This window comes from Tauraco erythrolophus, chromosome 5 (assembly GCF_009769465.1).
Source record: "Tauraco erythrolophus isolate bTauEry1 chromosome 5, bTauEry1.pri, whole genome shotgun sequence".
Lineage (NCBI taxonomy): Eukaryota > Metazoa > Chordata > Aves > Musophagiformes > Musophagidae > Tauraco > Tauraco erythrolophus.
Window position 1 is genome coordinate 5,696,767 of NC_141469.1, and position 14,769 is coordinate 5,711,535.

At 39.9% G+C, this 14,769-nt stretch overlaps 1 protein-coding gene across 2 annotated transcripts in view; it reads left to right on the forward strand.

Moving 5' to 3' along the window:
• Nucleotides 1–14,769, forward strand: part of SYNPO2 (synaptopodin 2) — an 88,577-nt gene that overhangs the window by 45,915 nt on the left and 27,893 nt on the right. For both annotated transcript variants that reach the window (XM_086612071.1, XM_086612070.1), the window contains exon 2: nucleotides 13,667–13,818. In XM_086612071.1, coding sequence (XP_086468197.1) covers nucleotides 13,667–13,818 — 152 coding nt within the window. The remainder of the gene's footprint in view (nucleotides 1–13,666; nucleotides 13,819–14,769) is intronic.

A 14,769-nucleotide genomic window follows, 5' to 3' on the forward strand; every position in this document is an offset into this window, starting at 1 on the left:
CTACCTTGAGAAAGGATCTTTCAGCCTTCAGTTCCAGAGCAAGTTTCATGCTCTACTTGCAAGATACTTCATTTTTCCTCTGGTTGGCCCCACACTGGAATTCTGATATACAGCCTTATGCAGTATTTTAAGAGCTGAAAAGCAGCTCATGAAGACTAATCTTCATGTCAATTTTATGAAATATGCACAAATTGACAAATGGGCTCCAGGACTGCCTATACAAGAAAGAATCGAGAGGGTGACAAAGTAAATCTTTCCAATAGACATACTTATTCCTGTTTATTTTATAATCATCTTTTGTTAAAGCCATTTCAGACTAAACCACTAAATAAAGGAAGAATTTTATGTGCCAGTTTGCATCAATTCAACTACAACCATTTAAAAAAATCAAATTAGTGTAAATCCATAATATACCCTAAGCTTAAAAAAAATTGAGACTCAGATAAGGAAATCCTCATGGCAAATTATGGGCTTTAATTGTTCAATTAAAAGCACAAGTCTAAATAACTTGCTCAGTGTTGTTATCAGGTGAGAGACAAAACCCACAGAGGGAATACTTTCAACTCCAAGTTCTCCAGAGGCTTACAGAAACATCTCTTGAGAGTCTCCAGTCACCATATACCCCCCTCATTAGGGCCTCCAGCACAAACACAGAAACCTTGTCTTGCCTGTTGGGAGAGCAAACCAGAAGTGGACCACTGACCTCCCCTGGTAGGCATGGATATCCTTGGTGCAATTCCACCCTCTGAGCCATCATTGCTGCTTTCCTGGCCAGCTTTGAGCCATCAGGGAGAGGTGAGGCTGCTGAACATCCAAATTCCTTGATGAGTCACAAAATAGGAGCTGTCCAGGACAGCAGCCAGGCAACACAAAGGCCTCTGCGTAAACCTATGTATTAGCCTTCACAAAGCATTCAGCCAGTTTGGCAGAGCTTTCTTTCCTAAGCACCACCACAGGTTGGCCTGATATTGCCCTCAGTTGTAAAAGGTTGTTTCAAAACAACGCACCCTAAGCATGAGGGATGCTAAGTGAATTGCAAGACAGATAACTGGGTTTGCATGCATTTTCATTTGTTTGTTTTAGCAGCAAGTGCTGAGAAATCTGTCTGAAACTCTTATTTCATGGCTAAAGCCATTAGCCAACATAAAATTGTCCATAAACTGCCTAAGATATGAAGAACCAGGTAAGTAGAGAAATATCAGGGAATTGTGAAGTAGTAGAGAAATATCAGGGAATTGTGAAGTAGTAGAGAAATATCAGGGAATTGTGAAGTAGTAGAGAAATATCAGGGAATTGTGAAGTAGTAGAGAAATATCAGGGAATTGTGAAGTAGTAGAGAAATATCAGGGAATTGTGAAGTAGTAGAGAAATATCAGGGAATTGTGAAGTAGTAGAGAAATATCAGGGAATTGTGAAGTAGTAGAGAAATATCAGGGAATTGTGAAGTAGTAGAGAAATATCAGGGAATTGTGAAGTAGTAGAGAAATATCAGGGAATTGTGAAGTAGTAGAGAAATATCAGGGAATTGTGAAGTAGTAGAGAAATATCAGGGAATTGTGAAGTAGTAGAGAAATATCAGGGAATTGTGAAGTAGTAGAGAAATATCAGGGAATTGTGAAGTAGTAGAGAAATATCAGGGAATTGTGAAGTAGTAGAGAAATATCAGGGAATTGTGAAGTAGTAGAGAAGTATCAGGGAATTGTGAAGTAGTAGAGAAGTATCAGGGAATTGTGAAGTAGTAGAGAAGTATCAGGGAATTGTGAAGTAGTAGAGAAGTATCAGGGAATTGTGAAGTAGTAGAGAAATATCAGGGAATTGTGAAGTAGTAGAGAAATATCAGGGAATTGTGAAGTAGTAGAGAAATATCAGGGAATTGTGAAGTAGTAGAGAAATATCAGGGAATTGTGAAGTAGTAGAGAAATATCAGGGAATTGTGAAGTTCAGGTAAAACAGTTAAATAGACAATTCTGAAATCTGATCAGTAGAGAACTTTCCAGGGAAGTAGAGAAGCTTCAGTCTAGCTGACTTATTTCGAGAAATGAAAGAAATAGAAACAGTTCAAGAGGGAACAAAATTGTGGAGTTTAAAGTGAAATCCTAGTAAATAAAGCTACTAGCTTTCAGAGGACCACTTTCTTTAGTCTAAGTTCTATTTTGTTGAATGGTCCAGCTAAAGATGACTGCAAGTAATGGGAGCCAGTCCCTGTATTGAGCTTTCAGCTGAGTTTGGGCCACTGTTGGATTCACACCTCTCCAATGACTCAGATCTTTGTGCTTTCCTTTGAAGATTAGGCATTGGCCACTTTATTTGTGCACGATACAATAACTGGTTAATACATATTATCTAGATGCTGCATTTACCAGATGCCTGTTACTTGGTTTCTTTGAACAATCTGACTCATTTGTGCTAATGCAGTTCCAAAAGCCCCCCTACCCTGTAATTTGAGATCTGGCTCGATTGTAAGCCTCGTACACACAGAAAGGTCTCATAATAAACACAGTGCCACTGCTTTCTCCACTGGAAGTGAGGCAAAGCTTCCAGTTACCTCTTCATGATCCTTCTGGTGTTGACTGAATTGCTGCCTCAGCAGTGAGGCAAGTAGCAAGAAATACATCAGTGGGCACACATTTCAGTGTAACCTTGACATCACTGACAGCAATAGCTACAGCCCTCACTGAAACAGAAACCTGCAAGATGGCATTTGTTTCTTCTTGCTGCCTTTGCTATTCCTTTGGGAGGATGATCCTATGCCATGCTTGCATATTTGCAAACACATGACATAATGTTAAGGGACTGTCATAAACAATACCATTTCAGGGAATGGACTGGGGAGACTGAATAACCATTTCATTTTAACTGTCACTGGAGTAGTTTTGCTCTAAGGATTAATGTGTCATCTCATATCCAGATTTGTAATGAGAACCCTCCTCCCCCCACCTTCCCTCTCTGCCTGTTCTCCGTCCCCTCACTTCAAGAGAATTTGGGCAGATGACCAATGGAGTGAAAAATGAGACGGGGGAGCCACACAGGACAGAGTAATTGACACAGGATACGAAGCTAGGAATGAGTGGGTTTGACCAAGTGCACACTAGTAGCTGAGTGGCTCATTTGCCTGCCAGTAGGATGGATTTATGGCCTGTATGTCACTAATTAAGAAGCCAGTCATCCTGCCACCCTAAAGAAACCACACACCCCTTGAGTCACCCCCCAAAAAAACCCATTTTGGTCTGAAAAGCAGGTAACAGGACAAACCATCAAATTACACAAACATGCTTTGGACTAAACTAAGATCTCCAGCAAACTCTCCCTCCAAACTCACCATTCTCCCACTAAGACAGATTTTCCTATCTCAGCACCATTCTTAACACAGCACTAGATAACTTTCCAGCTGGTAATAGAGTCTATTCTCTTATTCAAATAGACTCTCTTCTCTTCCTTGCTACCTTTGACCCACAGCAAGGAAGATGCCAAAGTTCCCAATGACCTTCTTGGGATGATGCACCCTCTACTGTTGCTCAGGTCTGTGCCAAAGGGCAGTCAAAAGTTATCTTAGAAGAAAACTGTGAATTACCACTCACACTGATGGCTCTGCCATCAGTCATAGCTGGAACTTGCAAATCTGCCTCAAACCTCATTCATAAACTTCTCAGAAGTTAGTTAATTGTAGATTATGTAGCTTATTTTACAGATCTGAGGTACAGGAAAACTAGCTGCAGCTGTAACTCATAAGCCCACCTAAGTTCTCCTGAGGTAAAGCTCAGGACAACTCCAAACTTCACAAAAATCCAGAGCAGTCCAGGCAAAGCAGGGACCCACCTATGAAACTTGGCACCCATTTAATGATGGCTGAATGCAAGGTTGTTCAGTGTGAACATTGCGCTGTTCTCCTGTCCTGTCCCTTTGCCCAGAATTATAGGGGTGAGTTATAAGCCATGAGCAGCACTCAAATCCTCACATTACAAGAACTCAAACAAAATGAGTCCTTAACTTGGCAACAATGTTGCCTTAACCAGAGATGGGAAGCTGGCCTCTCAGCATTGACCACAGTATCTGTGCTAGTGCCAATTGTAGCCTTGGTGCTGGAGCCTATAACCTCAAGACCAGTCAAGACTGAGGGATGGCTCAACAGCCTCCAGCACAGATAAACAAGCCAGAGCAAATTCAGGCCTCTGGATAGCTAATGTTGATTATCATTAAGTCAGAACATGGCACTCTGTGTCAGAGGCCTAGAAAAATCAAGTGTTGTGTCAGTGTTTTAAAAGGATAAACACAAGTAACTCCATGTTCTGATATCAGCTCTGACTATATTAATAGAAGAGTCAGTATGGTGACAGAGAACCAGGAATATGCAATTAATGATTACATAAGATGGCATATTTGAGTTCTCTCCCAATAATATTAACTCTGTCAAGGAAACTTGTAATCACATTGATGTAATATGCTTTTTCTGAAGGACTTGCCATGGCACCACAGACTTTTTTGTGAGCTCATTTAACACAGCTCATTCCTAAACCACTTAACAGTATGTTTTCAGTTTGTTCTAGCTTACAGTTAAAGCTATATGAATATATTTTAGAGCTGAAGACAGACTCCTGACTCTAGCACCCCACCCTCTGTTTCTGCCTCCATTCTTTTCACCCTCCATTTGCCTCCAAGGGACCTGTAACTCCTCTTCCTAGAGGATGGCAGTTGCTGGCATGGTTCAGGTGTACCCATTCAGTATCTTACTCATGCAGTTATCCCACTTCCCAGCTCTGAAGTTAGCCCATACATCTTTGTTTCACAGCACTGCATGATGTGGTACAAACTCAACAGAATGGACTAAAACTCATCTCCTTTGTTTCTGAGTCAAACAAAGAGGAAGCATATGGCCACTTTTTCTCCCTTCCTTCTTGCTCATGGAGACAAATAGGAAAAGAATCCAGTTGTCTGCTGTTTTTTTAATAAACTGAATTGCAGGTCTGAAAGTGCTTAAGTGCTTGCTTAGTTCTCACACATCTTTGCTGCTTTCTACTAGCAGCCACAAGTCTAGGCTAGAAATGTTCTCTTTGTAACAGTGTTCATATACCCTGTTATTATCTTAGCACAATCAGAAGATAAATACTTTCAGATGGCAGTTTTTCATTTTACCTTTCATTTACCTGTACTTTGATTGCAGTTTCTGTGTAAGAAAGGTCCCACTTTCTACTGGAAACACGTAGTGCACTGTCTTAGGATCATGCTACCAGTGCAAGTATATAGCAGCTCCACTGCTGTATCAGTGACAATAGCTCAGTCCAAGATTAGGTAGTGGATAGGCTTACCACAAGGACTGTCTACTGAAGTACTTCCAACATTGCCTCAAGCTGTTCAGTAGCAGATAATATACACATTTTTATTCTCTATTTTCCCTTAACATGACAGAAATTCTCTTCTCTGGACCATAAGTTATACTGTAGTTAAAAGACTTCAGATGCTACCTATATACTAAATCACTCAGTAAAGACAGATTATTTTCTCCGTCCCAAAGTAGTATTGACAATTCAATTATCTCTCTGCACAGTGGGCAGTGGGAAAAAAGAAATGAAAGTGTAGCTACAATGTTCATAGAGAGATCAAAGTTGGTTAGAATTTAAAAATAAGCCAGGAAGCATATAGCCAGTCACTATTCAAGCAAACAAGAAAAGGGGAAATTAAAGTAGAGCAGACAATGCACAGCCACACTGTTGACAAACAACAGCATCATTCCTCACATGTTCACCAATTCACCAGCAGCACTAGTAAAAAAGAAAGTCAGCACATCATTTTAGACACATCAGCTAAAAGTATGCAGTAGTACAGCCCAAAAAACGATAATCCATAGCCAGGCTATACACTAGGTGCGTTGTGCAAAATGCATACCAGACTTCAAGTGTTGTACCCAAGCTCACTATTTGGAAATCTGCTGTGTCACCAGCATACCAGATCAATATTTCTGAGGTCATTATCTCATCCCTTCTTCAGCTGCTAACTTTGGATTTCTGCCAGAGAAAGGCAACCACCAGCAAGATGATACACTAGTACATTAGGCAAGTCTTTTGGGAATTTGAGCAGGCTTTTCTTTTCACTGAGCTCAGCCTGCTCTCTGGTTCCAAATGGCACAAGTGCTCCATCAATATATAAATGGTCAAGCATTTTTTTAACCCTCCCTCAACAGTGCACACAAGAAGTTGTACCAAACTGCATTTGTTGAATATACTATGAAGAAAGCTAGCTAAACCTTTATCTAAGTTCTCACACTACGGGAAGGAGGAGACAAACTGAACCAGTGTGCTCAAGAAGTGCGATTTTACATGTATAGCACAACACAAGGACCAACTACAGAGTTAGACAACAAGTAAATCAATAACTAGACGGTACTCTTCCACAAGAATGTTCCATGAACTTTTGAGTAAACCATGACTAAAGGTTTGATTTAGCTGTGAGTTGGTAAGTAAAGCCAGAACCTTTCAGGCAACTGCATCAATGGGTTTTAAAGTTAAAAAGTACCTTTGCTTTATGTAGCTTAGCATCCTGTATGACATATTTTGCCATAAACTACCATAATATTATACCACTGTTCAACTTGTCTAATGATCAAATGGCAGCACTCCCATGAACTCAGTAACATCCTACCTCACACTCTGGGAAGACTTTTTAGATTTAATCCAACAGTTCAAGAACTGTATCAGACACTAAAGAACACTAAGTAACAAAAATATATCTGAACACATTAACTCTTTTCTCCTCTGATCTCTCTAATGTTGAATGCATTTTCACATTTAAAAATCCATTTAGAAATTTACTTAGCTTTACAGACAGACATGAAAGCCACCTCTACAGCAGTGGATGTGTCCAGGAGCCTTCCCTTAAGACCAGAAGCACAAAGAGTGCTGAACTGCCAAATTCCAAGATTGCTATCCTGCTCCAGGGAAGAATTTGGTGACAGGAGATATTTCTGTGCTTAATGTACAAGCCAAAGATACTTCATTATTCAAAGCCTCCTCTCAGGAAAAGCATTCATGAGATAGCTTAGAAGGATCTTTCTTTAACCCAGTTAATTAACAGATATTTGCATGGTCTCACTAGTCTTACTGTGCAAATTCTACAAACGTTCCCTAAAGAATGGGACACTGACTCCAAAAGTAAAATATAGAAAACTATATTTTCCTATACTTATACTATCTATATTTATACTGGCTAAAGTCACAGCACTCCAGCTTTACCATTAACATGCTCTAGGGGCAAGGCTCCTTGTTGCATGCCCATACATTCAGAGGAACGAGGGAGGCATTGGATCTCATACTTGACCAATTTGCCCTGTCTGATGGTTTTACATTGTGGCTTTTACTGTGACTGGGTCTGAAGGAAACTAACTTGTCTGGTGCAGAAATTCAGTATAGAGAAGATGGGAACTGGTATCAGCTTGACGCAACCTCACCTGCGGGCAGCACAGATGCAAATAGCTTGAGCCACATCATGCAGCAAACTCATACTCAAATATAGATATGGCTAATGAAAACAGACTAGAATTTGGTATACCAGCTCTAAAGAGGCCCTTTATAAGAGTAAAATGTATACAGCCATTGTGGATTTTGAGAGTTTGTATACAGAATACTCCTACAGAGTTAATTCATCCCACTCAAACGCCATCTCAATAGCATACAACTCATCTTGCTTAATATTTAAACCCTAAGCCTGAGCTCCGGCCTGCCAAAAATGCCAAGCCTCCAGTTTAGACCTTTTTTTTAAACTACTGTCTATAGGAAACACTGATCTTTGATCCCTGATCCTGAACTTCACGACTTACACCTAGCTAATCAATTCATGAGAAAAGTAACTTCTGGAAAGTATGAGTGAATGCCTGATAAAAATCAAACTAAGCACTGATTACATTAACTTATTCATACAGGCCTTCAACACATTTAAGAGAAACATGTTAGCTAGCTAAATTTACAGCAGCAACTAGCAAGCAGGCCCTTAATTGGGGCAATACTATGTTGTACTTAGTTTAAGTGGCAAAAGTGAGTTCCACATACACTTCATGTACTTCCACATGTGGTTCAATTAGCCACTTTGTCAGCAAGCAGAATCCAAAAATCTAAGCAATTAAACAAATTTGCATCACTTCATCACTGCCCCTGCATTCTGAATCACTTTCAATCACCACCTCTTTTAGAGCCAGGATGAGGTCATATTCAAGTCAGTTGACTTTCTTGTTATTTCTCATATACTGCCCATTTCACCTGAATTTTTAACAGAACGTAAAATCAAGTTAAGATACCTGACTGTATCCAAAAAGTTTTAGATTCAGAAACATCAAATCTATATTCAGAGCATCAAATACTAGAATTCTAAATTGTTTCTTTTAGGGAAAACATCACTTACAAAAAGAGTGCATCAAACACTTGTTGCTTTAATACTAGTAGCAACAAAGAAAGAAGAGGCAGTGTTTCCACACCCTTAGCCCCACAAGGCTGAAGTGACTGCACAGAATAAGAGTTGTAAACTCAAGATTAAGGTTAATGATTATTTTACTTAAAAAGTACTATTTAATAGATATTTCTTAAACACAGTTCCACATTACTGACGATGGCAAGACATCTAAGGGCACGGTTTGCTACTGCAATAAAAAATACTGCTTTAAAAGCTGACTACTTGTTGGGTCTGAGAAGGTAACTTTGAATTGGAAATCATTATTTGACAGGGCATAACAGTATTCAAAGGATATATCCTTGTTAAACACCCTTCAGCCTTTGTTATTGATGTTTCATCAGTCTAGAAGAAAACAAAGTCACTGCTAATAAAGTTTGCAGTTGACTTAACTAAAGTAGTAAACAATGATGAAGACAGATAACTGATATACAGAAGTCCCATTTGCCTGGTAAGCCTTGCTATTTTGAGCAACATGTTTCATCATAACAAAACACAAGGTCAGCCATCAAAGCCTCAAGACTAACACGTGTAAACAAGGCTCACTGAAACCAGCTTCAAGCCTTGAGGGCCATACAACAGTTCAGAAAAGGCTTCAGGAATCAGCTAGGATATTCAACTGAACAGGCTCTTCCAGAGGCAATCCCTCAACAGAAGAAACTACTCTGTTCGCATGAGCAAGGGACCTTGAATAGCAGGGAATTGTATTTCCGCCACATCCTGTGGCAATATTTTCTGTTGTTGTCTAAAAGCTGCTGGCAAAGTGAAAAAGGATCAGTAAGTAGTTCTGAGAGTAGCTCATGGTTTAGAAAGCTTGCTTTGAATTGAGAAACATTGTTTCATAACATGGAACAGTTTTAAGTTGTGCAAACTAAACTGCTTTCAGATCAAATCAAAGGAGCAAACCTAATACCTGCTATGTGGCAAGGAGCCTCCAGGCAGCAGAATGAGACTAAAGCTAGTCTACACACTACAGCATACATACACCTAGCACAAAGGCTAGACACTCAGCATTAGCTTTCTCTACAAAACCCTTCTTTTGCCCCACACTAGTATGAGCACAGCCACTGTGTACCCCTTAATTTAGTCATCTTTCACTGGTTAGGAAGTTCACTGAAATTGTCATGCACTGCAGCCCTCCATGACCACTCCAACCCCAGCAGCATCCCACAGCTACCACCAACCCACAATAAGCTACTTTCCCCATGCTTTTCCTCCCCACATACCTGTGCCTTTAGGACATGAACTCTCACCAGCACATTACAGCACCCAAGCCTTGCTCAGCTTCTGGTCCAAGCTTTTATAGACCCTCCTGAAGAGCCTCTGGACCGCCCCCCATTGCAGCAGCTGCTTGTGAGTACGTGCCAGGTGAGGGGCTGAGGAGAACTCCACTAGCCCCGTGGCCACCTGTCCCAGGGAGCTCAGCTGCTGCTGCTTATGCAGCACTGCTCCCAGAGGTCCAGGCTCCTCCCTGGTGCTCAGATAATAGTGAGCATCCAGGCCAAATTCTTCACAAAAGTAATTTCCCCTAAGATTAACATCTCTGTGGATATGAGGAATTGCTCAGCACTTGACATTTTAAGCAGCAAGGGGCACTCCTGATAGTGGGAAATTCTGGATACGGGAGTAATCTGGGAACAACAAGAACTTACGTACTTCAGGTAAATTGTCCAAGTAATACAGCACTGTTCTTCACAACCTCTAGCAACAGCGATCTAAACATCTGAAATTAGAGGATATTGTAACAAACAGCTCATAATAACCTGAAGTCTTTATGTACAACTATTTCTATACAACACTAGAGTTTAAAAGTTAAAGTTACCACTAACAATTCAGAAATCTACAACTCCTTATGGGCAGAGCATGCGCAGCATTGACTAAGGTCAGTACTACTGCAACACCAATACACCTTGTACAATGATTTCCTTAAAACTTTTGGAAATCAGAGTAAATATTTCCATTGTCATTTCACCGGAAATTTTGTGATTGGAAGGAAACTGAAGAATTCTAACGAGCGCATGATATACAACTTGAATAATAAAAAAGAAGAGTCCTGACTGAGGGGGAGCAGAAAACTAATACAGGCAGCACCAAGGGAAAGTGAGATAAAACGCTTCGACATGCCCCAGGAGCAGCTGGTGTCTTGACAGGTCCAGCACTAATGGTACAGTCTCAGTTTTGCTGTGTTATACCAGTGTTGGAAGCATTGAAAAACTAAGAAAATCTTCACAACCATATTTTTCTAGTAGTGAGATCCCATTCACAAATTTTACAGGAAAAAACTCTTTTCCTTCCTAAAGAAAATTCCAACCCAAAGCAGACAGCGGAAACAAATAACTGAGTAAGCCTGGGCTGCACTGTAAGCCAAGAGCAATCACTATTTTTGGAAGAATCTCTTCTGCTTTACAACCAAATACGCCTTGCTTTAGGTTCCCAAGAACTGGATACAAACTGGATACAGATTTCTTACTGTCCCTTGTGTGACCAAGTTGTATTTCTGCTAACAAAGGCAGTTTTTGTTTCCCAGCGGGCTCGTCAAACGCTTTCTGCCAAAACTTCCTTTGAGTGAAAACTGTCCACTAAATACATATTTTACCAGGCAGATCCTGCTTCCCACAAATCTCCTTGGGATTTTTTTGTTGTTATTGTTGTTTTTTTTCTCCCCAGAAATATGAAAAGTTTTGGTTTACATGAGTAAAGGAAGTCTACATATTGCTGAGCAACCTGGTGAAATCTGGTAGCTGAAGTAACACAAATGATGATGTATATTTCTACCCTAGCAGCAACCTGCTACAATTTACTACACAACCTGCCCTTGCTCTTTTTCTGTCAGTGCTTTCTCCTCCCTTTTATTCCCCCAACAGAAATACCAAAAAAAAAAAAAAGGATAATACTGAGGTCATTTTATATAGACATTGTCCAAATTTGGAAGGCACAGGTGCCTCTGGAGGAGGCTGGGAAAAAGGCTGACATTCAGTCAGAAGAACCATTAATACGTACAGCATGTGCAGCGTGATCCTGCAATGGCAAAATTATGTTAAAGGTTTGATTTATGTAAATAAACATGGAAACATAATATTGACAGGAAATTTGTTCTAATGTGTGTATGAACTGAAACACTACCAGAGATTGAGGTATAGTGACTTACAGTAATTTCTTTCCTGCATGACCAGTCAAAGAACGGGCTGGGTTTTTGTACAAAGCTCCAAATACCTCACAATTGTGATCTTTCAACCATTCACAAGGCAGCAAAATGGACTGAGAGGCCCTTTCAAGAACTTTAAAAGGAAATTCAATGCCATTGTCTGTTTTCTTCGAATGCTACCAAGGAGTGTGTTAAAAAAAATATGAAACTGGCTGAGCTGTCTAGCAATTCATGTAAACCTATTAGTATGGCACATGTGTACTTTTGCTTTTTGACATAAATCCCTGAAGTTATGGAATAGGTAACAGTTTCCCTCCTGAGATAGCTGTAATGGTCATCTACGACAGAGCTGACCCCAAATTCTCAGACACTACATGAAGAAACAAAACCAAGTTTTCTTCTCACAATCTAGGTATAACATTATGTTATTTCGAAGTTCATATGCTGCTATAATTGCTGTTTGCACATTTTTTGAAAAAGAGTCACTCTAAATTATTCCTAGCATCCACATTAAACATGTACTTTCAGGCCTAAGATGTCTTGTAAAATTTTAATAGCATATCCTCCTATTTAAAAAAACAATAACAAAACCTCAACCCAAATCCTAGCTCATATATGAAGCAAAATATTCTAAACACTGTCTAAACTGTCATTTCTTCCGAAAGCACAAGGATGTTTATGCTCTTGCCTAAGGGGAGATAAACAGAGCAGCATACCACTCCATATTTGTAAATGTTAACTCTGCAAGGTAGAAACTGGCTTCTGTATGCACCAGGCTTCTGTTTCTTCACTGCTCAAAAAGCCACAGTTTGACACACAGGTATGTGTAAATTGAAACAACAGAGACACATGGCCCTGCCACAGAACAACATGCAATCGCACTCTTTGTTCCACATATCATCCTGACTCTAAGAACTTTTTCAAAATTGCCTCCAGAAATGCATCTTAGTTACCAGCCCAGTGGCCTAATAGTATATTTGGGATAATTCCATTAGTCTGTGGGACAGCTGCACTCTCCAATCTGTTGTATATCAGAAGTAACTTTCCTAGAGTCAGCGGGTACCGGCTCTGCTGCTATATAAAGAACTATACTGCTGCTTTAAAAATTTTCAAGAAAATGCTATGAGAATTAATAAGGACAATGTATCGACCCTCCAACTGAATATCGCATAAGGCCAAAGTACTCACACCAACAGGTGGAAGACTGAAAGCAAAGAACCCAAGAACAGCCCTTTTATGTATAAGTGTCATTCTAAAATAGACCCCTGCAAGCATCCTGGTTAATATAACATACTGATTGCCAAATATGTGCTTTAAAAATAGCAGTCGACTGTATGGCATACCTTGAGTGGTGCTAAAGCTGTCTAGTTTTTGTTATACAAAGACTATGATAAGTTACAACATGCTGCCAGTGGAAAAAGAAGTGAAACAGCAAAAACTGAGCTGCATGAGATTCTTGAATGAGTACTTAACGGGGAAGGTTAAACCATAACAGGCGTGTCTTAACTTAAGAGTCAGGGCACTTACTCAGATGACTAAACATGGATTTAGGATCTCCAGTGATTCAGATGTTTGAAGTTTGACAACTAAACCTACAGTTGGGCATCTAAGGAAAAGTGTCCAGTATACCAGAAGTCTATGTACCTACAGCTCTTATAGTATGTAGATACTGACATTCTGTCTAGAGGACCCTGAAGCTACACCCTCTTCTAAAATTTTGGTGTAGACTTCAGCTCTAGTAGTCGTTCATTTTGGGAGAAACTAATGAGATTGTTTTGCATTTCTGCTAAACTCTCTCAATTGATTGTTGTAACAAACTTCTACATCTCCCTGTTTTTTTTTTTTTTAAAATCCAGCCTGTTTGACATTGAGTTCACAAGCTCACTAAAGCAGTTTTTGTATTCGTTATTACTGGCGAGAACAGCGTTAACCTAAAATGGGACATTAATTTGTGGTACTGGAAGTTTGTTTATGATCAATATTAGATTCTTTTTCTTTTGTACAGACAAAAGTAGTTTGAGGACATGGTTGCTGCTGTTTTCAAATGAACACTAATTGTGCAATTTGGAATTTGTTTTTGACTCATTGTAGGTTCGCAGCAAGAGCAAAGCAGCTAAGGCTGGACTCTGTGAGGGAGATGAGGTGGTGTCTATCAATGGCAAGCCTTGTGGAGACTTAACCTATGCTGAAGTTCTTGTTCTGATGGAAAACCTGACTGACGTCCTGCAGATGCTTATCAAGAGGTACAGGAATGCTCAGAATGCTTTGATGCAACTCTGTTCAGTGAACCACATGGAAAATGCTGGTTTTGAATGCACTCATTTTGCAGACTTATACTGTGAGCTTCTGATAGTCCTCAGTAATGTTTGTAACTCTGCTTATCTGTATGAAAAGGGAGAGAAGATAGAGTATTTGATCTGAAGAAACTGATGTATATAATTTGAACAGCAAGTAGAGAATTAAGAGTACAGTCTCCAAATGTAACGATTTTATTTTTTTACTCAGCATTCTTAATACTTACAAGACGTCCACTACCATATCTGCATACTGCAGAGTCTTGAGTTCAATTATTCTTTCCACCCCTTTGAAGTAGTGAAGTGTTGTTATTCCCCATAGATAGGGAAGTGAGGCTTACAAAAAGCAAAGGCTGTAGAGATGGAGAAAGTGTGTTACATAGATATGCCTTCATGATGACACGGCGAATGGTCTTCTTGGGTGGCAAAATGTGTAAGTAGTCAGGACGGAGAGAGGGTCTGGAAATCACAAATTCTATTTCTGTAGCTGTTATCACTTCAGTAGATGAGGTGGGGCAAGTCACAGCTCTCTGGGTCTCAGCTTCTCCATTTATAAATAGTGATAGCGAATTTCAGTTTTCTTTGAAAATGCTTTGAGCTTTTTAGAGAACCTTGATGTAAATTTGCAAGCAAGCCAGCGTTACTGCTCACTGCACATCAGTCTGTTCGAATGACCGTTCTGTAATTGTCATCAGTGTAATATGTGCAATCTTGAGTTCAGAATCACCTACAGTAAGCATATTCTTTGTGAACTCTGACAAGATGAATTCTGGATTGCCTTCAGTGTGGGTAAGAAGAGGAAGAAAAGACCTCAGACTTCCACACTCTTTGTAAGGAATTATGGCTGTCCCCTGAGCTAATGCAGTTCCCTGTGTCTGCTCTCCCACAGGCAGGACCTGG